Here is a 19,406-nt window from a genome sequence, read left to right on the forward strand (position 1 = left end):
TCTTTACCAATATAAATTCGGGAACAGGGTCCTCCATGGGTGAGCTAATTACTCCTAGTGCACGAGTAGAATATCCAATTTTCTCCTATGGTGCTCTTCCAAGCCACCTGTCATGCCTTTCAGGGTCTTGTTGAACCGCTCAACAAGCCCATTTGTTTGTGGATGGAAGGTGAAGGATGTGGTGAACCAGTAGAGGACTCCACACTCTTCCCACATAGTCTTCATATACGCTGATATGAAGCTTGGTCCCCTGTCAGAAACTACTTCCTTGGGGAGTCCAACACTGAGGAATATCCCAACCAGAGCCTTCGCAACCACAAGGGCTTTGATGCTCCTCAGAGGGACATACTCGGGGTACCTTGTGGAGTGGTCTACCACCACCAAGGTGAATCTGTTCCCTGAGCTGGTTTGAGAATCCAAACGACCCACAATATCCATTCCTATTCTCTCGAAAGGCCACCCAACCACGGGTCATGAAATTAAGGGGGCCTTTGTGGCACCACCTGACTTGCCAGAAACTTGACAAGTTGGGCAGGACTGGACAAATTCCTTGACCTCTTGACCTTTACACCAAACTGCAGCCAGTAAAAGTGTGCAGACAACCGGTCTGATGTCTTAGTCTCTCCCAAGTGACCCTCTAAAAGAATTTGGTGAGCCAAATCCAAAAGGAACTTTCTGTGGCACAGGGGAATAACCGACCCTCTGGTGTCCGCGCGCTCAGTCTTTTGGCTCACTGTACAGGAGTCCATCCTCCCAGTACACTTTGGACAGACCAGGGTGCTTGCCCTTAGCCTGCTCCTCCGCCTGCTTCCGCAAACCCGCCAGAGTGGGACACTCTTTCTGGGCTGTGAAGAGGTCAGTCTGATCTGGGCCCACAGCTAATGCAAACTCATCCAGCTTGGGCAGGCCCTTCAGATCTGCGCCCACCTGGTCCTCTAACTCAGGTTCCTGCGCTGAGCCAGGCAATTCTGTCACTGAGTCCCCTGCTACCAAAGTAGGGTCCTCTGTAGCTGCGGACCCCTCTCCCGCATGAGTAGGCGGCTCAACAGTCTGTGGAATTGAACTAGGGGCTACCGACCATGCCGGTCCTTCGAACATACAAAGTCCTTCCCTTCTTCCCGTCTGTTGTGGATCAAAGGGTCTCTCTGGTTAATTGAGCTCTCTGTGGTTCCTGAATAAAAGCAGCAGGTCTCCCTTGAAGCTGTGGTGAGACCAAACTTTTGATTTCCGCCAAACCACATACTCATACCTTTTGAATGGGGTCCTCCTGTGAGGATGCCTACTGTAAACAGCTGTCCCGGACTTGACAGGTCACTGCCCTTGATAACGAGAGGCGAGAGCTGGCTTCAGGTTGACACAACGCTGATGAAAGGTTGTTGGGGTTTTGCTGTCTTTTGTTAGTCCTGCGACCAGGACCCCCCTGAGCCTGTTTGAATTAACTCTGATTGGAATGCAAAGCTGCCACCAGCAGCTAACAAAGGGCAGGGTGGATCCATGCAGCCTTTGTTAGTTAATTAGGCTGGCCATGGCAAGAGGAAGGTTTTGCCCTTCCCCTTCTGAGATGCCTTATCCCAACTAAATATGACGGGGGTGACCGCATCTGTAGGCTGTGTCCACCCAGGGTACACAGATCTATGTGTATGTTGTGCGGTGAGCATAGGAAAATGTGTGTGGTTTAGCCCCACACGTTTTCAGGAGGTTCATCTACCATCATTCCATTTCATTTAAAATTTCAAAGAAGCCCAGGCGAGTGCACACCCACTGTGCAGATGGTCGAATTGCTCAGCCGTACACTCATAAAAGCATTGCAGTAGAATAAGAAGAAATATTACAACATGAATAAATTAATAATGCTAGCAGGTTTCCTCACTAAGTTGTAGTATGAACCTCTCCTGCTTAGCCATTACGATACCGGCCCAGCCATTTACCGCAGCCTACATCTGATAGCTTACATACACAGGTCTGGAAATGTTGTCTCTCGGGATGTTTGGACTATAAAGTCCATCAGTCCTACCGACCATAATTAATAGTGAGGGATTGTGGGAGTCGTAGTCCAAAACATCTGGAGAGCCACAGGTGACAGACATGTAGCTCACAACAGCATCCTTCGGACAGTGCAGCTTGCTTCTTGCCTTTCATTTACTAGTGTCCCCTTCTTCTGGTGTAAGAAAGCAACAAAAAAATGGCAGCCATTCATTTAGGCTGTGTCCATGTTATTGAAAGGTCAGCTGCAGATATGAAGAGCCCTGTGCCCTGCGGAAATGCCACCGCATCCTACACGATAGTTTTTAGCGTCGTCCATTTTGAAGGCGCTCAGAATAGAATGGGCTCTAGCCGTGTCAACGGAACCCTCTCTGATTGGCTTAATTGTGCGTAAAGAACGAGGCATGCGCGCGCATCCCTGCACCCACGTGCCGCATGCTGCTTGGCAAAGCTAGGCTGAGGGGCAGCGATTGATTGGGCAGGGCCTGGCGACAAAGCTTCCAACGGATCTTCCGTTGTTGCTGCTAAGGGACCAGCACATTTCTGAAGGTGCAGTAATCCTTTGGAGAAAATGTGCTCGTGCGCCACGTGACCAAGGCATTACTAAGCCCACATAATAATGCCGTTTCTGTCTCGCGCTAGATGGGGCGGTGCGCAGGAAGTGCTCCCTCTCGCCCTTGGTGGGCGTGTGTCCCCTTACTGAAACATGTCGTAGGGAGGGTGTGTGTGTGCTGCCTCGAAAGGAGCTTTAGCGTGGAATATTTGTGTATTATTGCTGCTAGTACATGAACCCTTTCGCTGCTGCAGACGTTTTTCCAGAGTGCCAACCACAATTAGTTAAATGTGCAAAGGACGTGCACAGTGGCGCATCCAGAAGGTGTGGGCGGAAGGTGGAGCTCCCAGTGCCACCCCCAGCCAGTCCTGTTTCTTTAGCCAACACACATTCTGGATTTTGGGACATGTCTTCGTTTTCTGCCATTATGACTATTGGCCTACAATTCCCAACATGCAAAGTGCTGTTGACGAACACACAAGGATTGGCTGGACGTGGCATGTCTATCGTGGGCCAGCTGGCATCTATGGCATGATTGATAAAGTCACTTATGGTATAACACGATAGATGCCAACCTCTGCTGGCCAATTTTGTGGATGGAATTCAGTGCGTGGCAGCTGTCTTGTCCCACTTGGTACAATTACTTTAGGAGTTGGTTGGCACCGGGTGTGGGGGGTTGCAGTATTTCGTCCAATTGTTTTCTGCCCAAAGTCCAGGGATAAACGGAACAACCAAGTAGCATCGACTGGAGAGGAATAATGAGACCCGTCTCCATGCATCGCCATTAATTATTATTTATTACTTGATTTAATCGGATTAGTGATTTTTACAAGAAAAACACAAACATAAATGAAAATAAAAATAAAATGTAGATGTTGCATCACCATTAATAGACCTTCCTTGATGGCTTCCAGCTGGACCCCTAGGGAACGCCTTCTGCCATCCAGGTTTTTACTGTTAGTTTTGCCCATCGCACTCTGCATGCTGGGAATTGCAGGCCTGTCTTTGTGATAAAAAACACAATACTACATGTTCCAGAATGCAAAGTGTTGTTGGCTAAATAGCCCGGACTCTATGAAGATGAGTCTCGTGACACGTGGACTTGTTGACACCTCTGAGGCATCCACAGGGGTCCGTTTTGAAGAGGTGACGGGGGTAAGAGCAGTAAAGGGCCATATAAAACTGGCACAAAATTGGCCTAAATTGTGCAGTGTTTGCTTTTAGGTTAAGTTCCTTCATTAAGTGCCGAGGACGAGTATGTTCGTCCTGTTTGCATAGACATGCATAATAGCCCAGCAGTTCGGGGTTAAGCCAAATCACTTGGTGCCTCACCCCATTGTCTGGCCGGGCGCAGTGCTGAGATGTTGGGTGCTGCGTATCTCCATGGCACTTTTAACACAGGGCTGTTGCGGGATGCTCTCAAGGTCTGCGGGTGAAGCCGCCTTCAGTTCCACCGCTTCGAGTGCTCTCCAGTGCACCTAGTTACCACTGAAGGTGGCTAGTGGGGGAGGGCAGTTATCTGGAGAGAATCTTGGTGTAAAGCTTTTTAGACGCCCCTTTTGTAAGTGATTGGCTGAAACCAGAGGCGTTGCTAGAGGGGGTGGGGAGTGGAGGGGGTATAGCCCCGGGTCTTTTGGTTGTAGCCCTGGATAGAAGCTCAGGGGCTACAACCAAAAGACTATAGCTAGCCCTGAGTCCCGACAGTCCCAGCATTAGCGTTGCCCCAGAACTTTTCCAGACCTAGCAACACCACTGCCTGAAACTGTATCTTCTCTAATTCTATAATCACGATTTTGAATATGTCCTTTGCAGTGTTGCCTCTCCCGCCGTACAACCTGACGGTTTCCAAGGTTACCAACGCCAGCGCCAGCGTCTCCTGGAAGCCCGGCAACAATGGCTTCTCTCCCCTGCGGTCCTGCACGGTTCAGGTAAGTCACACCATTGATCAATCTCTCGATTTCTGGTGGTGGGGTTGATTGGACGTGGGGTTGTTTTGTCTGTGTTCTTACCAATGCATAACTGATGGGTCAAACTATGTGTTTTAAGCATTCAAGGTTCATCCTACTGACGTTTGGCACCAGTTTGGGGTCACTCAATGGGATCTTCATGGGGTACTCTCTAGGGCAAAGGAAAACCTATGATTTTTGTTCAGCAAACTAAAACGGATGATGGAAAAAGGGGTTGTGATGCAGGAGAAGAATGGCGTGTAATGGCAAATAATCAGCGACGTTGGGTCCTTCATACGTAACGCGGCTCTCTCAAGCATGAGCAATCAATAGGTTTGCATCACGCCCCGTACATTGGATCCAAAATCTGTGTTTCCTAAAAAGAGCATTCAAAGGAAGGACATTATGGTTGCAAGGGTGAGACCTCGTGGAATGTCTTGTTCAAATATACTTTAGATGAATCCTTTTGCAGGTCAACAAAATGGAGACCAGAAACAGTATAGACAAGAATTAGAAGTGTCATGCTTTACACTTTCCACAAGAGGCAGTGGAGTAACTTTGCTGAAAATGTTGGGGGGGGCATAACAGCTGAAGAAAAGGTACCCAGGCCAAATGAATGGGGACAAAATGGTGTGCCATGAAAGTTAGGGGGGGACAAACAACCCTGCCCCCCCCCCTAAAATTACGCCCATGACCAGAGGCCTTCTTCAGATTCTGAAGGAATGGAAAATGCAGACATTGTGATTGGGGTGCGCTAGGCTTTGGAATAACCTTGTGTGTTTTAGTTACATTCTAACTTCTCCCCAGTTGGATAGCCTTAAGTCCAGAGAACCTTTAGTCCACAGCCTATGTCGATGTGTTTTTTTTGTTTTTTTCTTTACTTGCATGCGTCTTTGGCGGATCGTGTCTGCAGACACTTTTAATTAGGTTGGGGGTGCGGCATGTTGTAGGTTTCCTAATCCCAAATACCATGTCAAGGCTCATGTCCTGAACATTGTGCTTCCTGCATTTTGCAGGCAGGAGACCTGGCAATCTGCTGGCCTGTAATTGTGCATAACTTCCTGTTTTATGATGCAAGTCTATGAGCTGTGCACCTCACACATTGTGGCCTGTTTAAGTTGCCATATTGGACCGGTTTCTAGTTGTGAACTGCGCCCCTGGATAAACTGGAATGATATGGATACCCCACTGGTCCCCTGAACAGTGTAGCGCTCCTGGCAGCCCTCCTGGCCCCAGCCATCTCTGTAGATGCAACCTTCTTTCCGGCATGGGTGCCGGAAAGAGCAGGCCTCGCCAGCCTGCGGTCTCATCCCCGCTCCACCGTACTGCAGTAGAGGCACTACCCAGAAGGCTGATCAGCTGTAAGCTCCACCCTGAGCCCACAGGTGTCAAGCCGCCCATGGCCACGCGCTGCCGCTTTACGTCCATCTGCTACTCCTGAAAAAAGGCCGGAACTGCCACACTCTGGGCATACCTGCCTACATTTGAAAATCAAAAATCCTGACATGTATGCCCCGCCCACAGTCACACAAAACGCCGCCCATTTTCACATAGCCCCTCCCACGTGTCAAAAAGGTAAACTCTGTTGTAATGTGATGTGATGTCAGAAATTTGCAGTTCAAATTGAAATATGCATATTTCATTAAATTGTCTTTTCACTTCCACCCAAATTGCATAGGACAAAAGGCATCGCCTTCCATAAAATCAACACGTTAAAATGTGCACCTGTAAATTCCAAGAACCAATACAAAGGTTTTCCCTGAATTTTGCAGTACGGAAATTGGACATTTCACCTGAGTTCATCAGGTTTAGTGCCGTGGTGAGTTGTCCAGCCTGCAAACCTGAGGGCTGTGGTTCAATGGGGCTGAGTCCACCCTAACCTGGGCAAAAGGAACGAAAGCAAAAGACAAAACAAACGCGCGTTCGCATTGAAAGTCGGCAAAAAAGAATGAAAGGTGAAGCAAAACAAACGCGCGTTATTTTGCTTCACCTGCATTCTTTTTGCCAATGTGCTGGGAGCGTTACAGTCATTGCTCCAGAGACAAAGCCACATCGGGCACGGAGGCGCGGTGGCGAAGTCCTGCAAGGATTTATTTGTATTTTGTTTATTTGTATAGCGCGCCTGGCCCAAAGGCATCTGGGCACATTTCTTAAATTATAGGTTACATAAACCGGTAATTTGCAGACATAAAATAGGTAAAAGTAAGGTGAGGTATGAATAGGCTTGATAAATATTCCACAGATAGAAATGATATGAAAATGGTAAGCGTGGTCAGGTACAATGATATTTACAAGTACAGAGTGCAGTCATGATGCGGGTCATACATACATAAGGAGCAGAGCCGGCCTTAGTGGGGGGCGAGCCGGGTGACCGCCTGGGGCGCCACGCCCCCCAGGGCACCTTTTGTCCCTGCCACGCCAGCTCGAGGGAGCCTTTCAAGGGCTCCCCGAGCTGGCGTTGTGGGACAAGTCGCAGCAGGCGGCCTTTTACTGTAAAAGGTGCTCGCGGCGGTGGGTGCATTTAAATGCGCCCCTCCGCCATGGACACTTTTCACAAGAAAAGGCGCCATTAGTCCCCCACCACGCCAGCTCCGGGGAGTCTTTCAAGCGCTCCCCCGAGCTGGCGTGGTGGCAGAAGGTGTGGCAGGCGCCTCATTGTCAATGAATGAACCCGTGATGGCGGGCTCATTCAATGACAATGGGGTGCTAACGGCACCTATTTAACCTCCTCGCCGGTGCGAGGAGGTTAAAAAAAAAAAAAAAAGTTGCCCATCCTGGCCCGCCCCCTGTTAACCAGGGGGGCGCGGTGGGCGAGGTGGTGGGGGCACGCCAGTTCGCCCAGGGCGTTGCTGCCCTTAAGGCCGGCCCTGATAAGGAGCATCAAGGTGTAATGAAAAGGTGTCTCAAATGTCTTGAGCTGAGAGCCACAGTTTGGTTTTGCTCTTGAAGGAAGGAGGGCTCAGCTCTGATATCGTTAGGAAGGGAATTCCATAATTTAGTAGCTAGAACAGGGGAACTCACCCCGCCAGCTTTCTGAAGCTTGAATCTAGGAAGGGCGAGGCTATGGACTTGAGCAGCTCTCAGGGGTCGAATAGCAATATGAGGGGTACGTCGGTTAGCCAAGTAAGGAGAGGCCTGGTTGGCCAGGCACTTGTGAGTAAGGGCAAGCGTTTTCAGCGAATTCTTGGCGCAACAGGGAGCCAATGTAGACTCCGTCTATGCTCGGAGATGTGCTGATTTCTGGCAATATTTAAGGCGGCTCTGATGGCATTATTCTGAATAACTTGTACTTTATTTAGATTGCATTGGCTGGTCCCTAGATACAGGGCACTACGGTAGTCAATCTTTGACATGATAATTAGCAGTAGACAGGAAGGGTCTGCAGGCTGTGATGAGTTTGCAGGTATAAGCAGATGATGAACTGACAGCATTGGTTTGTCCGGACAATGATAATGTGGAGTCAAGGTAAATTCCTAAAGTTTTAGTATCCGTGGAGAACTTGATGGTGTTGCCATCAATGGTGAAAGACTTGAAGGACGGGTCAAGTTTATTAAGACGTTGATCGGATCCTAAAATGAGGAGTTCATTCTTATCATGGAGGCACAGTTTGTGTTGAGCCATCCTTGCTTGAATGACAGAGTAGACAACATTCAAGGATTTGGAGTCCCCTACATGGTCACCCGTGATAGGGATGAGTATCTGGGCGTTGTCAGCGTAATTAGCATACGTGACACCCAGATAGTCAAGAACATCAAAAAGTGGTTTGGTAAACACATTGTAAAGTGTTGGTGACACATATGATCCTTGAGGGACACCACAGTGAATGGGAGACGGCTCGGCAGATGCTGAAGCGGAGAAAACCCTCATAGATCTTTTATTTAGAAAGGATCCGATCCAGGAAATGGCAGAGACTGAGAAGTAGGCAGCTGATTTGAGGTGGTGACAGAATTTGGTGGTTGACCAAAATCAAAGGCTGCGGAAAGATTTAGAAGGAATAGCAGGGCTAGATTCGAATTATCTTTCAGCACCTCAATCTGAGTTTTTAGGTCAATGAGGGCGGTTTCAGTCCCATGCCTCGGTCAGAAATTGTATCGCCTAAGGCCAAGGAGTATATCTTCCGGATAGTTCTGAATCTGCAAATAAGCGTCTCGATCCAATAGTTTAAGCATAAATGGGACTGTGGTGATGAGCCTGTAATTTGTTGGTATGCTGGGGTCAAGTGAGGGTTTGTTGAGCAACGGGATGATCCAGACGTCTTTTAAGTTGTCAGGGACTATGCTTGATTTGAAGGATGAGTTTATAAAGGCAGTAATGAATGGGGCTAGATCGGGAGAGGCCTCCTTGATAATAGGGGCTGGGTGTCACATTGGCAATTGGAAGGTTTAAGCTTGTTGATGATACTTTCAACTTCAGCGATGGTGAGTGGAAAGAAGCTGAAGGGTTTGAGGAGGAATGGGCCGAAGGTTAGCACTACTAGGGGGAATTGGTTGCTGGGCAATCAGCAGGCCGTTTTGCTTAACTTTGATTTTATTTTGGAGGGTGGCAATTTTGTCCAAAAGTGCTTTTTGTATGTTCGAGCACCATGTGCTATCTTTAATGCAGGAATCAGGTGGGGTAGCAGGGGATTTGAGTTCTTTTAAAATTTTAAATAATTCTTTAGTATTCGAATCCGCCTGCGTGTTGCGCATGTTGTAGGTATCTTTTTTAGCTTGGAAGATAGCTTCTTTGTAGTTGAGGGTAGCTATGATAAGGCTGTCCTTGTGGGCATCAGAAGGATGGCTTTCCCACCGGGCTTCTGCATTGCGTTTTTCTATTCGTAGCGCGCTCAAGTGCGGAGTAAACCACGATGTGCACGTGGTTTAGATTTCCTAAGTTGAATAGGGGCAATGGAATTCAGTGCTGTGAGCATGGTATGGTTGTAGGTCTCAATTAGAGCCGTGGGGTCAGAGCAAGATACAGAGGCTTTGTTGAGAGAGGGGATGATAAGTGGAAGTCATTTATTACATGTAATGTCCTTTTTGTTTGTAGTATGTGGAGCAGGGGCGGTGTCCTGTTTGGGGCAATCAGTGAAAACTGCCCTCCACCCAAACAACGGGCTCATATGAGGCACATTCGCACCGTTTCAGCACAAACCTCCACCCGATTGGCTACCGGCAGCAGTCTTTGGCAGCCAATTGGGTGGAGGATCTGATGGGACCCGGAAAGAACACAAAAATTCCTGCGATTCCAGGGTCTTCCCAGAGACCCAGAGAAATGGTTACAATTATTGAGTCTCCGGGGGAAAAATCCGGAGGTTAGGCAGGTATGACTCTGGGGTGCTAAGTTCCAGGGCACCCACCCCCAGGACCATTTTAAGCACTTTTGGGGCCCAGGGCACAGACATCTTCAGGGCCCCCCCACCACCAAACCAAATGAACGAAGGGATCCAGAATGATCTGGGCATGGCTCCCTTTGTTGTGATCACAACCCATAGCTTGATATGCCGCCTCGCAGAAATCAAAGCAAGCCTGGGTACTTCCTCTCAGGCCTCTTAACTCTTGCTGTAATCCGAATGATAAACTAGTAGCATTTCAGGGGCAACGTTAGCAGTCCCCGAAAAGTGTACTTGTGTTCTAGCAAGGTTGAGGACACCTTTCCTCAATAGCAGCCATGAGGAAGGTGCACAGGCCATAGTATAAATGCAAGACACAGATCATATGAAATAGATGCACATGGTACAGAAGAGACAGACGACTAAGACGAGCTTCCTGTCAGATTGCACATGTGCTCAAACATGGACACAAGAGCCCAATTGGGAGCACAGTGTTAGCTGCACATTCCATAGCATAGATAGTGGAAGAAGATTAGACGCTACCAGAAGGTGTCTGTATCCAGATAGACAGAGATTAGATGAGGGACATGGTTTTCAAGTAGTGTTACCATTAGAGAGCAAAGGAAAAAAGTAGCTGTGCTGTGCATTATATAGAGCAATGCTCACTATTATAGAGGAAGCAACATTATAGCCAGTGCAACCTTGAGTGAGCTTTTTGAAGTTCATACCATGTGAATAAACTCATTCTGAAGGGTGACAGTTTTGAAAGGTTTAGGGACTGGCAATTTTGGCAAATTAGGTAATATAAGATTAAATTAAATGCCCAGGATCACACATTGGTTAATGAGGTGACACTGGGATTTGCACCAACTCTGCAATTTCTGCACTTTGCCGCTTTCTTTTCCAGTTCTTACCATGAACTAAAATAATAAAATTGTATAGAAAAGTACACAAATCACATAACCCTACATGACCAATTAAAAAAATAGAAGCTTATTATGCAAAATGGAATTGATTTTAGCTTCATTGACTCCATCATCAAGGGAAGTAAGTGAGTACCAGCATGATAATTGATCTGATCTGAAAAGATTTTATCTGGGTCTGTATTGTATTTTAAAGTTTTAAATTTTGTGAAATTGGTATTTATGAACATGCAGAAAAATCCCTGAGTTGTACACAGAAGCAAACCATTTTGTGGTGTCAAATGAGATGACCGTAAACTATGCGTGCCAGAGGCCTGCAATATCTGGTGAGCTTTCTTCTGTCTAGAACCCCCAACCGCTCACATGACCTACATGAAAAGAAAGATCAGGTTATGGGCTAAACAATGCCACCAGCTTGTGGGAAGGCCATACCTTTCACGGAAGGCAGCACAGTACTGTCAGTGATATGAAGATGTGTCCAGGATCACTCTATCGCCTTCAGGCACAGCCAGGATACAAGCATGAACGCTTTGGCTCCACAGTCTTCCATTTGCACACCTAATCCCCTGTCTGCGCTAACACTTTATGCTCATCATTGAATATGGCGGCCTAGGTTTTAGAGCTCGCCACCCGAACAAACCAAATTCTAGTCCTTCAACACACTGATGCTATGTTTGTTTTTAAAAAAAAAAAATCTGGTGTGCGCACGTTTGCTGATAATAGCAACGGTTGCGCTACAAAACAAAGTACATATGGATGCAGGTTTACCAACTTCAGACAAGAAATGCCGAGTCAGCGTTGCTGGAATTTGGTATTGTAATCTGCAGATGAACACAGACCTCTGCAATGAGTGTGGAACACACTGAGCTAACTTTTCAATCATTGCAGCACTCAAATTTATCAATAAGCATTTCAACTTTGGCTATTGCACATGATCAATAGAATCCCCAGAGAAAGGTGACAATGCTACAGGAGTTGTGCCGTAGTGAACGCACACACTTTGTTTATCACAGTGAACACAGAATGATTGACAGGATAAACGGATCAGACCAGGATGTTCTTCTGGACAACAGACAGGCAATCGTTTAAGTCCTTCAGGAGCAGCCATAAAACATCCGGAAATGTGCTGTGTAACTTGGATGAACAATGGGAACTGGCTTCTTTAGCTCAGGCAGCCTTGTGGTGCCCCCCTTCAAAGTGGGGGCCCTGCGCAAGGGCCCCTTTTGCCCTCCCATACAAACGTCTATACCCGCCCCACTCACGCCCCCACTCCATCACTCGCAGGACATTAAGACTCTTCAGAATCATCAATTTGCTCGTTGCCGCCACCCACATTGTTATCGATACCCAGGGCAGATGTGGGTCCCCCCAAATTCGGGATTAGAAATTCTCATCACATGATCACCAGTCTTTGCTCAATAATAGATGTGGGGTAAAACGTGAGCATTTAATTCCGATTGTTTTGACATAACTTTATGGTGATTCTATTCTCCACCCCTATTAGGAAAGGGCTTTGGTTCTAGTTACCTAGTTACCAGCTGTACCTGGCCTATCATACGCAGATCTAGCTCGCTTTCTCTCTATCGCTTCCTTTTTCTCTCTCTCGCTTCCTTTCTTTCTCTCTCTCTCTATCGCGCTTCCTTTCTCTCTCTCTCGCTTCCTTTCTCTCTCCCTTTATCTCCATGTTCCTCCCTCCCGTTCCCACCATTCTTCCCTCTCCCTGCCTCCCTTTTTCCTGCTCTCCTCCCCTCTTCCTCACACCCCTCCCTCTTAACCTCTCCCACCCTCCCCTCACCACTCTCCTTCATTCACTGTCTCCCTACATCCTCTCTCTCCCTCCTCTCCCTCCCCTCTCCCACCGCTCCCCTTCCCCTCTTCTCCATCCTCCCTCCTTCTCCCCCTCTCTCCCTCTTCCTCCTTCTCTCCACCCCTCTCCTTTCTTTGACCGTCCCTCCACGCTCCCTCTCTCCTCTCTCTCTGATTCTCTCCCTCCCCTCAACCTCCCTCCTTCCCTCTCCCTGCCTCCCTTCTTTCCCTCTCCCCCCTCCTTCTCTGGTTGTGCCTCTGCCTTCCCTCCTTTCTCAAAACCCTCCCTGCTCTCTCACCCTCTCCCTCTTTCTCTCCCACCCTCTCGCTCCCCCCTCTCAGCATCTTCCTCCCCCTCTCATCTCCCCTCCCCCTTTCTCTGACCCTCCCTCCACTCTCACCCTCCTTCCTCACCCACTCTATCCTCCTCTCTCCCCTCCTTCCTTCTTTCCTCTTTTCCCACCAACCCTCCATTTCTCTCTCCCTCCTTCTCTTATTCTCTTCCTCCCCTCTCCCCTCCTTTCTCTGACCCTCCCTCCACTCTCACCCACTCCCTCCTTCTCTCCTCCCTCCTATCCTCTCACAATCCTTCTCTCCCTCACGCTCTCTCCCGCCTTCGCTCTAACTCCCCCTATCTCCCCTCCCTCCTCCTCCCTTCCTCCTCACCTTCTCCATCCTCCTCTCCTTCCCCTCCCTCCTTCTCTCCTCATCTCCCTCTCTCCCTCCTTCACTCTTCTTCTCTCCCTCCCCTCTCCCCTCCTTTCTCTGACCCTCCCTCCTCACTCGCCTTCTCCTTTCTTCTCTTCCTCCCTGCTGTCCCTCGCTTCTCTCTCCCTCCCGCCTTCTTCTCTCTCCGTCTCTCTCCCTCCACTCTCCTCCCGTCTCCCTGCCTCCTATCTTCCCTTTGTGTGCCTCTCCCCATTCCTCTGTGTTGATCAGTCTCCTCGTTCCAAGAACATGTCCTTCATCTTCCGGTATCCACTGTTTCCTGTTTCCTGTTGGTCTCTCCATCTCCAGCGGCTTTGCAGGAACCTCCAGCATACAACATTTCTACTTTTCAAATGTTTCTCAAAGGGTGCGTTGCCTTCTGGTTCCAACGTGCGCGTCGTCTTTTCAAGTGGATCCTCGTTGCCTCTGGGATCTTTGCTCTTAAATCCAAGCATAAACTGTCTCTCCCAACCAAATGGATTCGCCGTACCTCCGGGAAATTCCAGTTGGCAGTAGTCGGTATTTATCCTTTAATTCCCATTCCCAATGCACTCTGGGAATGTTCTGCGCCAGTTCCAGCCACCAGCATCTCTACTTCCATTCCATCCCGGTTCCAGCCATTCATGGATCTCCTTGCTTCCAGTGCTTAGCGCTTTGAACATCGCCGGCTGAGGAGGCCTACCCTCTCTGTTCCTTGCCTTCTCCCCCCTTGTCTTCCCTTTGCATCAGCAAGATTCTGTTAGCCCCTTTCCAATTTGGGGTCCCTTCAACCTTCCGTCTTCCAGTTTGCTCCATTGCCTTTGCCTCTTCTCTAGCTTCTCCCCGTAGCCTACGTGTCTACCGTTCTGAACTTGCCTCTCGCTCCAGACCCCACCTTAAAGCATTGCCTTCTCCTGCCGCCTGGATATCTGGCACAACTCAACCTCGTTGCTGCTTCCAGAGTCATTGTTCTCTAACTCTGATCCGCTCACCTTGCCCTCCTGGATTCGCAAAAGCTTCCCTGCACACAATTACTCCCTAGCTCCACACCCCTCTATCCTACTTCTTTTTTCTGGCCCGCAGTGCAGCACAGCGTATCACATGGTCATGGCCATGGAAGAAAGACTACTGATTCCTCATTTTGCTTGTGGTCGTAGAGGCTCCTTCACCACACTCTATTACAATACCTAGCTAAAGCCATTGAGTTGAGAGAAGATTTGTAGCCTTTCAGAACCTCTTTGCCAATAGGATATCACACCTTTATATCAAGATCCACATGAAGCCTAAACATTAGAATTTCAGAATAGCGTCTAACGGGGGTCACACTCTGCCTAATTAAATCTTAACTGTACAGATTTCCCTGCTCAACTTTGTAAATCTTTTTTTCTATTCGAAGTAGGATGGAATTCAATACAGGATATTGATTCTGTGTACTCTTTACACATCACTAACCTCCTATTCGCCAATTTATAACAACTTTACAGCTATTTTGGGGTTCACCCCACTCGGCCCCAAAAATCTCTTAAACCAAAGAGGATTTTTCTAAATACACATTTTCAATCTTGAAATTGAAAAAATGGTACGATGTTGTTACATTGCCACGCTTTTTTCATATTTGCTTGCTTAAAAACTCATAGAAAAATATGGAGGGTAAAGGGATATAAGGGGTAGTGGAGTTTGGTGAATCGGGACTAGATTTTCTGCAAAAAATATTCAGCAAAAAACTCAGCGAAAAAAAAAAACGGGCGATCTAAGAACGTAGAACCAAAAAAAGAGTCAAAACACGCTCTGAAATGGAAAGATCAGACCCTAAAAGTCTGTGACACAAGTCCACGCGTAGAAGGAAGGGTCCCTCAAACCCCCACCGGCAGTGAGTTTCCCAAACTTGAACTGTGTCGTTCACAAATACTTGGATACAAAAGTTGTGATTGGGAATGCTTGCAGCTTACCATTGTGTGCTGCTGTGGATACGCTCCCAGAACTGCATCTCATCCCTTTTCCTGCACACGCCTCCATATTCCAAGGGTTGGCTTGAATTGCGACTCAAGTGCCAAGGAGTGTCTACACGTGGACCTCAGTCCTTAGTACACCTGTGGATGTGAGCTACCACTGTCATTAATGGCACGGTATGGGATTTGTACCACGCACCACTGCCATTTGAATGATCTACAGGCGCCCTGGCCGATCTGAAAGGGGTGGGTGGATTCGGTTAGTGGGATGATATGGAGAAGGCCAGTCAGCTTTGCCGTTGTGTTGTCGCATGCAGTTCAGAGGAACGCGTGGGTACTGTGTGCGGGTCTGTTTCTGGCTCGACGGCATAGAGGCATCTCTGTACCAATGGGAGCCTTGTGTTCTTGTGCTGCTAGGATTCAATGGCTGAGGCGGTGGTATGTACGTTGGCCGTAGATGTAAAGGGTTTTTATCTGGCCCATACTTTCTCGGAAAGTCCCCGCAGAGTGCAAAATACTGATTAAAAACACAGTTAATAGTGTATACCCCTAGCAGCTTCCAAGTCAAAGTTGCAAGCATTCCCATCAGAAGTGGTAAGCGGCACACAGGTGTGACGCTCTGTGGCCACCAGGACTGTAGCTACATCTGTCAAGGTGCACAGAGGCAGAGCTATGCCGGGGGGCTGCTCCTTGTTCATCCATGTATCGAGGACGGTTCTACGTTCATTTATCGACATGCATTTTTTCGATGGGTATTTTGCAGACATTTTTTCAATCGGAAAAAACCCATCCAAATGTTTTTGGGGGGATACCCCCACAATCCCCTATTAATCGAACACTATTCTCGACCCACCCCACCTCTTCTATACCCATCCCGACAGCCCCCTATTTGTTTTCAATTAGTTTTTTTGGAGCAAATAAAATCGTCACAAAACCCATGTTGATGAATGGACGTCATGCCATCGAGGATGTGTCCCGCATAGACTGTTGGCCACTGGATCAGGATCCGACTGCTTCGTATATATTGTTGCCCTTCTCGCAAGGCCCCTGTGTAGCACAGACAATGTGTTGGAACGCAGTTCCGCGAGCATATTCTATTTTCCCCACAAAATTGCAGACCTTTTGATCACAACATTTGTATTTGACGCACTAACTCCCATTACCAGGGCGCGATAATCTAGCGCGAGTCGTCCGGATTCTAGAAGTAGTAAATCGCTACAGCGCCTAATCGCTCTCTATATGGTGCAGAGTCATAGCACACTCGGAGCACCCATTTGATTGCAAACATTTTTTTCTTTCTTCTGAAATGCTACATTTATCTATTAATTTGCTGTTTATATTATATTAGGGCATACAGCATTGTAGGGCTTGGGTTTCCACAATAGACACATCCTTGCATGTCCGCACGATGGCTCCCAGTTGAGAGCCTGGTCGCGAGATCCGCGAGTGACCTGCATTTGCTAGTCCCAGCAAGGCGAAGGAGCCTCTCCTCCTACGCAGGCGGATTAGCATAAGTACGGGTGGATAATGGCAACACCTATTAATTAAGCACCACTTAATGATTCTGCAGGAGGGGCTCGCTGAATGAATTATAGAACTAGCAAAACAAAACCCATTAGTAAGACAAATGTTGCCGCATTAACTGGGGGTGGGTTCGCAGCAGCTATATCCATGGCTTTGGGTTCACGTGCAAGTGTTCCCTCCACGGCGGAAGCCGCCGATGGGAATAGTGTTTGAATGCTTTGGCAAAAGGAAAAAGGCAGAGGGTATTTGGTTCCATTGTTGTTGGGCTACTGTGGTCGCCAAGACTTTGTCAGGTTCTATTGTTGTGCTGCTGCTGTGAATAGTATGTGGTTGTGGAGGCAGGTTCCATTGCTGTGGCACTACCGTGAAAAACATGTGGCTGCAGAGGCAGTGGCAGGTTGCATTGTTGTGGCGCTACTGTGACGGATATGTGGCTGTCTAGACTGGCATGCTCTGTTGTTGTGGTGCTACTGTGAAAAACGCGTGACTGCCAAGACTGTGTGAGGAATTTGACCTTCCGCATAGCGGGTGTGCGCTTGCCTGGGCTTTTTTTTAAATGTTTAATTAAGTGGAATGATGGCGGACCAACCGGAGGCAAATGTGTGGGGCTAATTCACACACATTTTCCTATGCGCACACCACAAATGCATGGACCCGTGTACTCTGGGTGGAGACAGCCTACAAGCACAGTCTGCCCTGTCATATTTAGGTGGGCTATGACAGTTGGAGTACACTCTGCCCTCTCCAGGAAGTGGGAGGACCAGGTTTCCACATGCCATGGCCAGCATGATTAACTAGCAAAGGCTCCATGAATCCGCCCTGCTCTTCTGTTCAGCCCTGCAGCTGGTGGCAGTGATTATATAAATAGAGTGTACTCCAAACAGGCCCACATGGGGCCTGGTTGCAGAGGTTAACAAAGGGGACTGAGAACCCCAACAACCTTTCATATGTAACTCTGTCAATCTGAAGCCAGCTCCTGCCGGCTGTGTCACTGACGTTGAACTGTTATGTCTGGGAATGCGTGGTCACACTAAGCCTCACCAGTAGGGTGACTCCATTCATCAGGCATGAGGGTGGGGTTTGCAGGAGCCAGAGAGTCTAGTTTCCCCACAGCTTCAAGGGAGACTTGCCGCTTTAAACAGGAACCACAGAGTGATCCATTAATCCGAGAGACTCTTTGATCAACAACATACAGGAAGATGGGTAGGACTTAGTAGCACATGTTTTCACCCCTTTACTTTTCCTATTGCAAAGTACTCCGGTTATGACCTCATGCATACAGGAGATTGTTGGTGGGGACCCCAAGATTGGTTCATTAAGGTAAGCTTAGCCTAAACCCATCACTGTGGCCCATTTCAGTTTAAAAGAGGGCTGAGCCCCTCTTTTGGGAGAGCATCTGAAGACTTTGCAAGGAGTAGCAAGAACTCATCTTTTGGACCCTGGCTGAAGGTACAGTCTGCCTTACATCTTTCGCTAAGTGAAGGAAGACCCGGACCCCCAAAAAGGGGGAAGAAAGAGCCCTCCATAAACATCTCCCAGGGAACAGTGGGAGATAAAGACCTCAGCGGACCCTCCGGCTGCTCCAGAACCGGTACCCAGCCAGCCCACGGTGTGCCCTGCTAGGCTCTGCAGCAAGCTCCCTCGGTAGGAAACGCCAGAAGGTCTCTGAACCTACAACAAAGGACAAGGCTGCTGCTTGCAACACACTCCTCAGCCTTGGGCAATCTGCCTTAAAAGACCACACAAGACCATTAAAGGAGCTGGGAAAAGGGCCTTGATGAGCATCTACCGATGACTGCCTTAAAGAACATTTTACAGCCAGTCGAGTTCCTGAAGTTGCACCCACATGCAACGCTGACCAGTGGTTCAGAACTGCCGATCAGCACTGAGACAACGATTTGTGACCCAGAGCCGTGTGTAGGCCAGCCTGCAGCCAATTGTCCAGGTTTGCTTGCTGAACCGTTTTACCGCCTGATATAAACAGCTGATTCCCATCTTGAAGTCTGTCCCAGCAACCTGCAGGGTGCCCTGAAGCCGACTCAACCCTGTCGAGCACCAGGAACACCTTGGTCCTTCCCAGAAGGCCCCTAGACACATTTGCAGACCCATTGCTCCTTTTTAAAGCCAATTAACCTTAAACTGTTGGGGTAATCAACCATACTGACTACCCTACTGTCAGTATCCATAGTGCATCCCTTTGAAACTGTCTGTTTTGTATAAATAAAGTCAATATTTTTGATATAACCTTGATTGGACAGTCCCTTTTAGCATTGGGTAATTAGATTTTCGCTGTGTTGTACCTAACCAACAATCCACGACCTTTCGGCAATAAGCTTGCCGTTCCGCCCACGTTACCTAAATTGGACAAGGAGGTTTATAATTTTTGTGTTATTCCAATCTGTTCGGATCCCTTTTGGTTTATTAGAGGTCTGAGGCTGATTGATGGTTTAGAAACCGATATTCACCCCTGAACCGCTGGTACCCCGGAAGATGATCTGTCACACTGTGGCAGGTTCGGCTAGCGTGGCGCTAATGTGAAGAACGTGCGGCTGCAAAGACTGTGGCAGGTTCCATTGCTGTGGCGCTAGTGTGGATAATATGTGGCTGCGAAGGCAGTGGCAGGTTGCATTGCTGTGGCGGATGTGTGGCTGCCAAGACTGGCATATTCTGTTGTTGCAGTACTACTGTGAAACGTGTGGCTGCCAAGACTGTGGCGGGCTGCAT

The 19,406-nt window shown here is 48.3% G+C and overlaps 1 protein-coding gene across 2 annotated transcripts in view; it reads left to right on the forward strand.

The window, feature by feature from the left end:
• The window catches only part of TYRO3 (TYRO3 protein tyrosine kinase), a 721,378-nt gene that overhangs the window by 362,629 nt on the left and 339,343 nt on the right, over positions 1–19,406 (forward strand). For both annotated transcript variants that reach the window (XM_069638795.1, XM_069638796.1), the window contains one exon: positions 4,349–4,464. In XM_069638795.1, the coding sequence (XP_069494896.1) occupies positions 4,349–4,464 (116 nt within the window). The remainder of the gene's footprint in view (positions 1–4,348; positions 4,465–19,406) is intronic.

This window comes from Ambystoma mexicanum, chromosome 14 (genome assembly GCF_040938575.1).
Source record: "Ambystoma mexicanum isolate Mex_15411 chromosome 14, UKY_AmexF1_1, whole genome shotgun sequence".
Lineage (NCBI taxonomy): Eukaryota > Metazoa > Chordata > Amphibia > Caudata > Ambystomatidae > Ambystoma > Ambystoma mexicanum.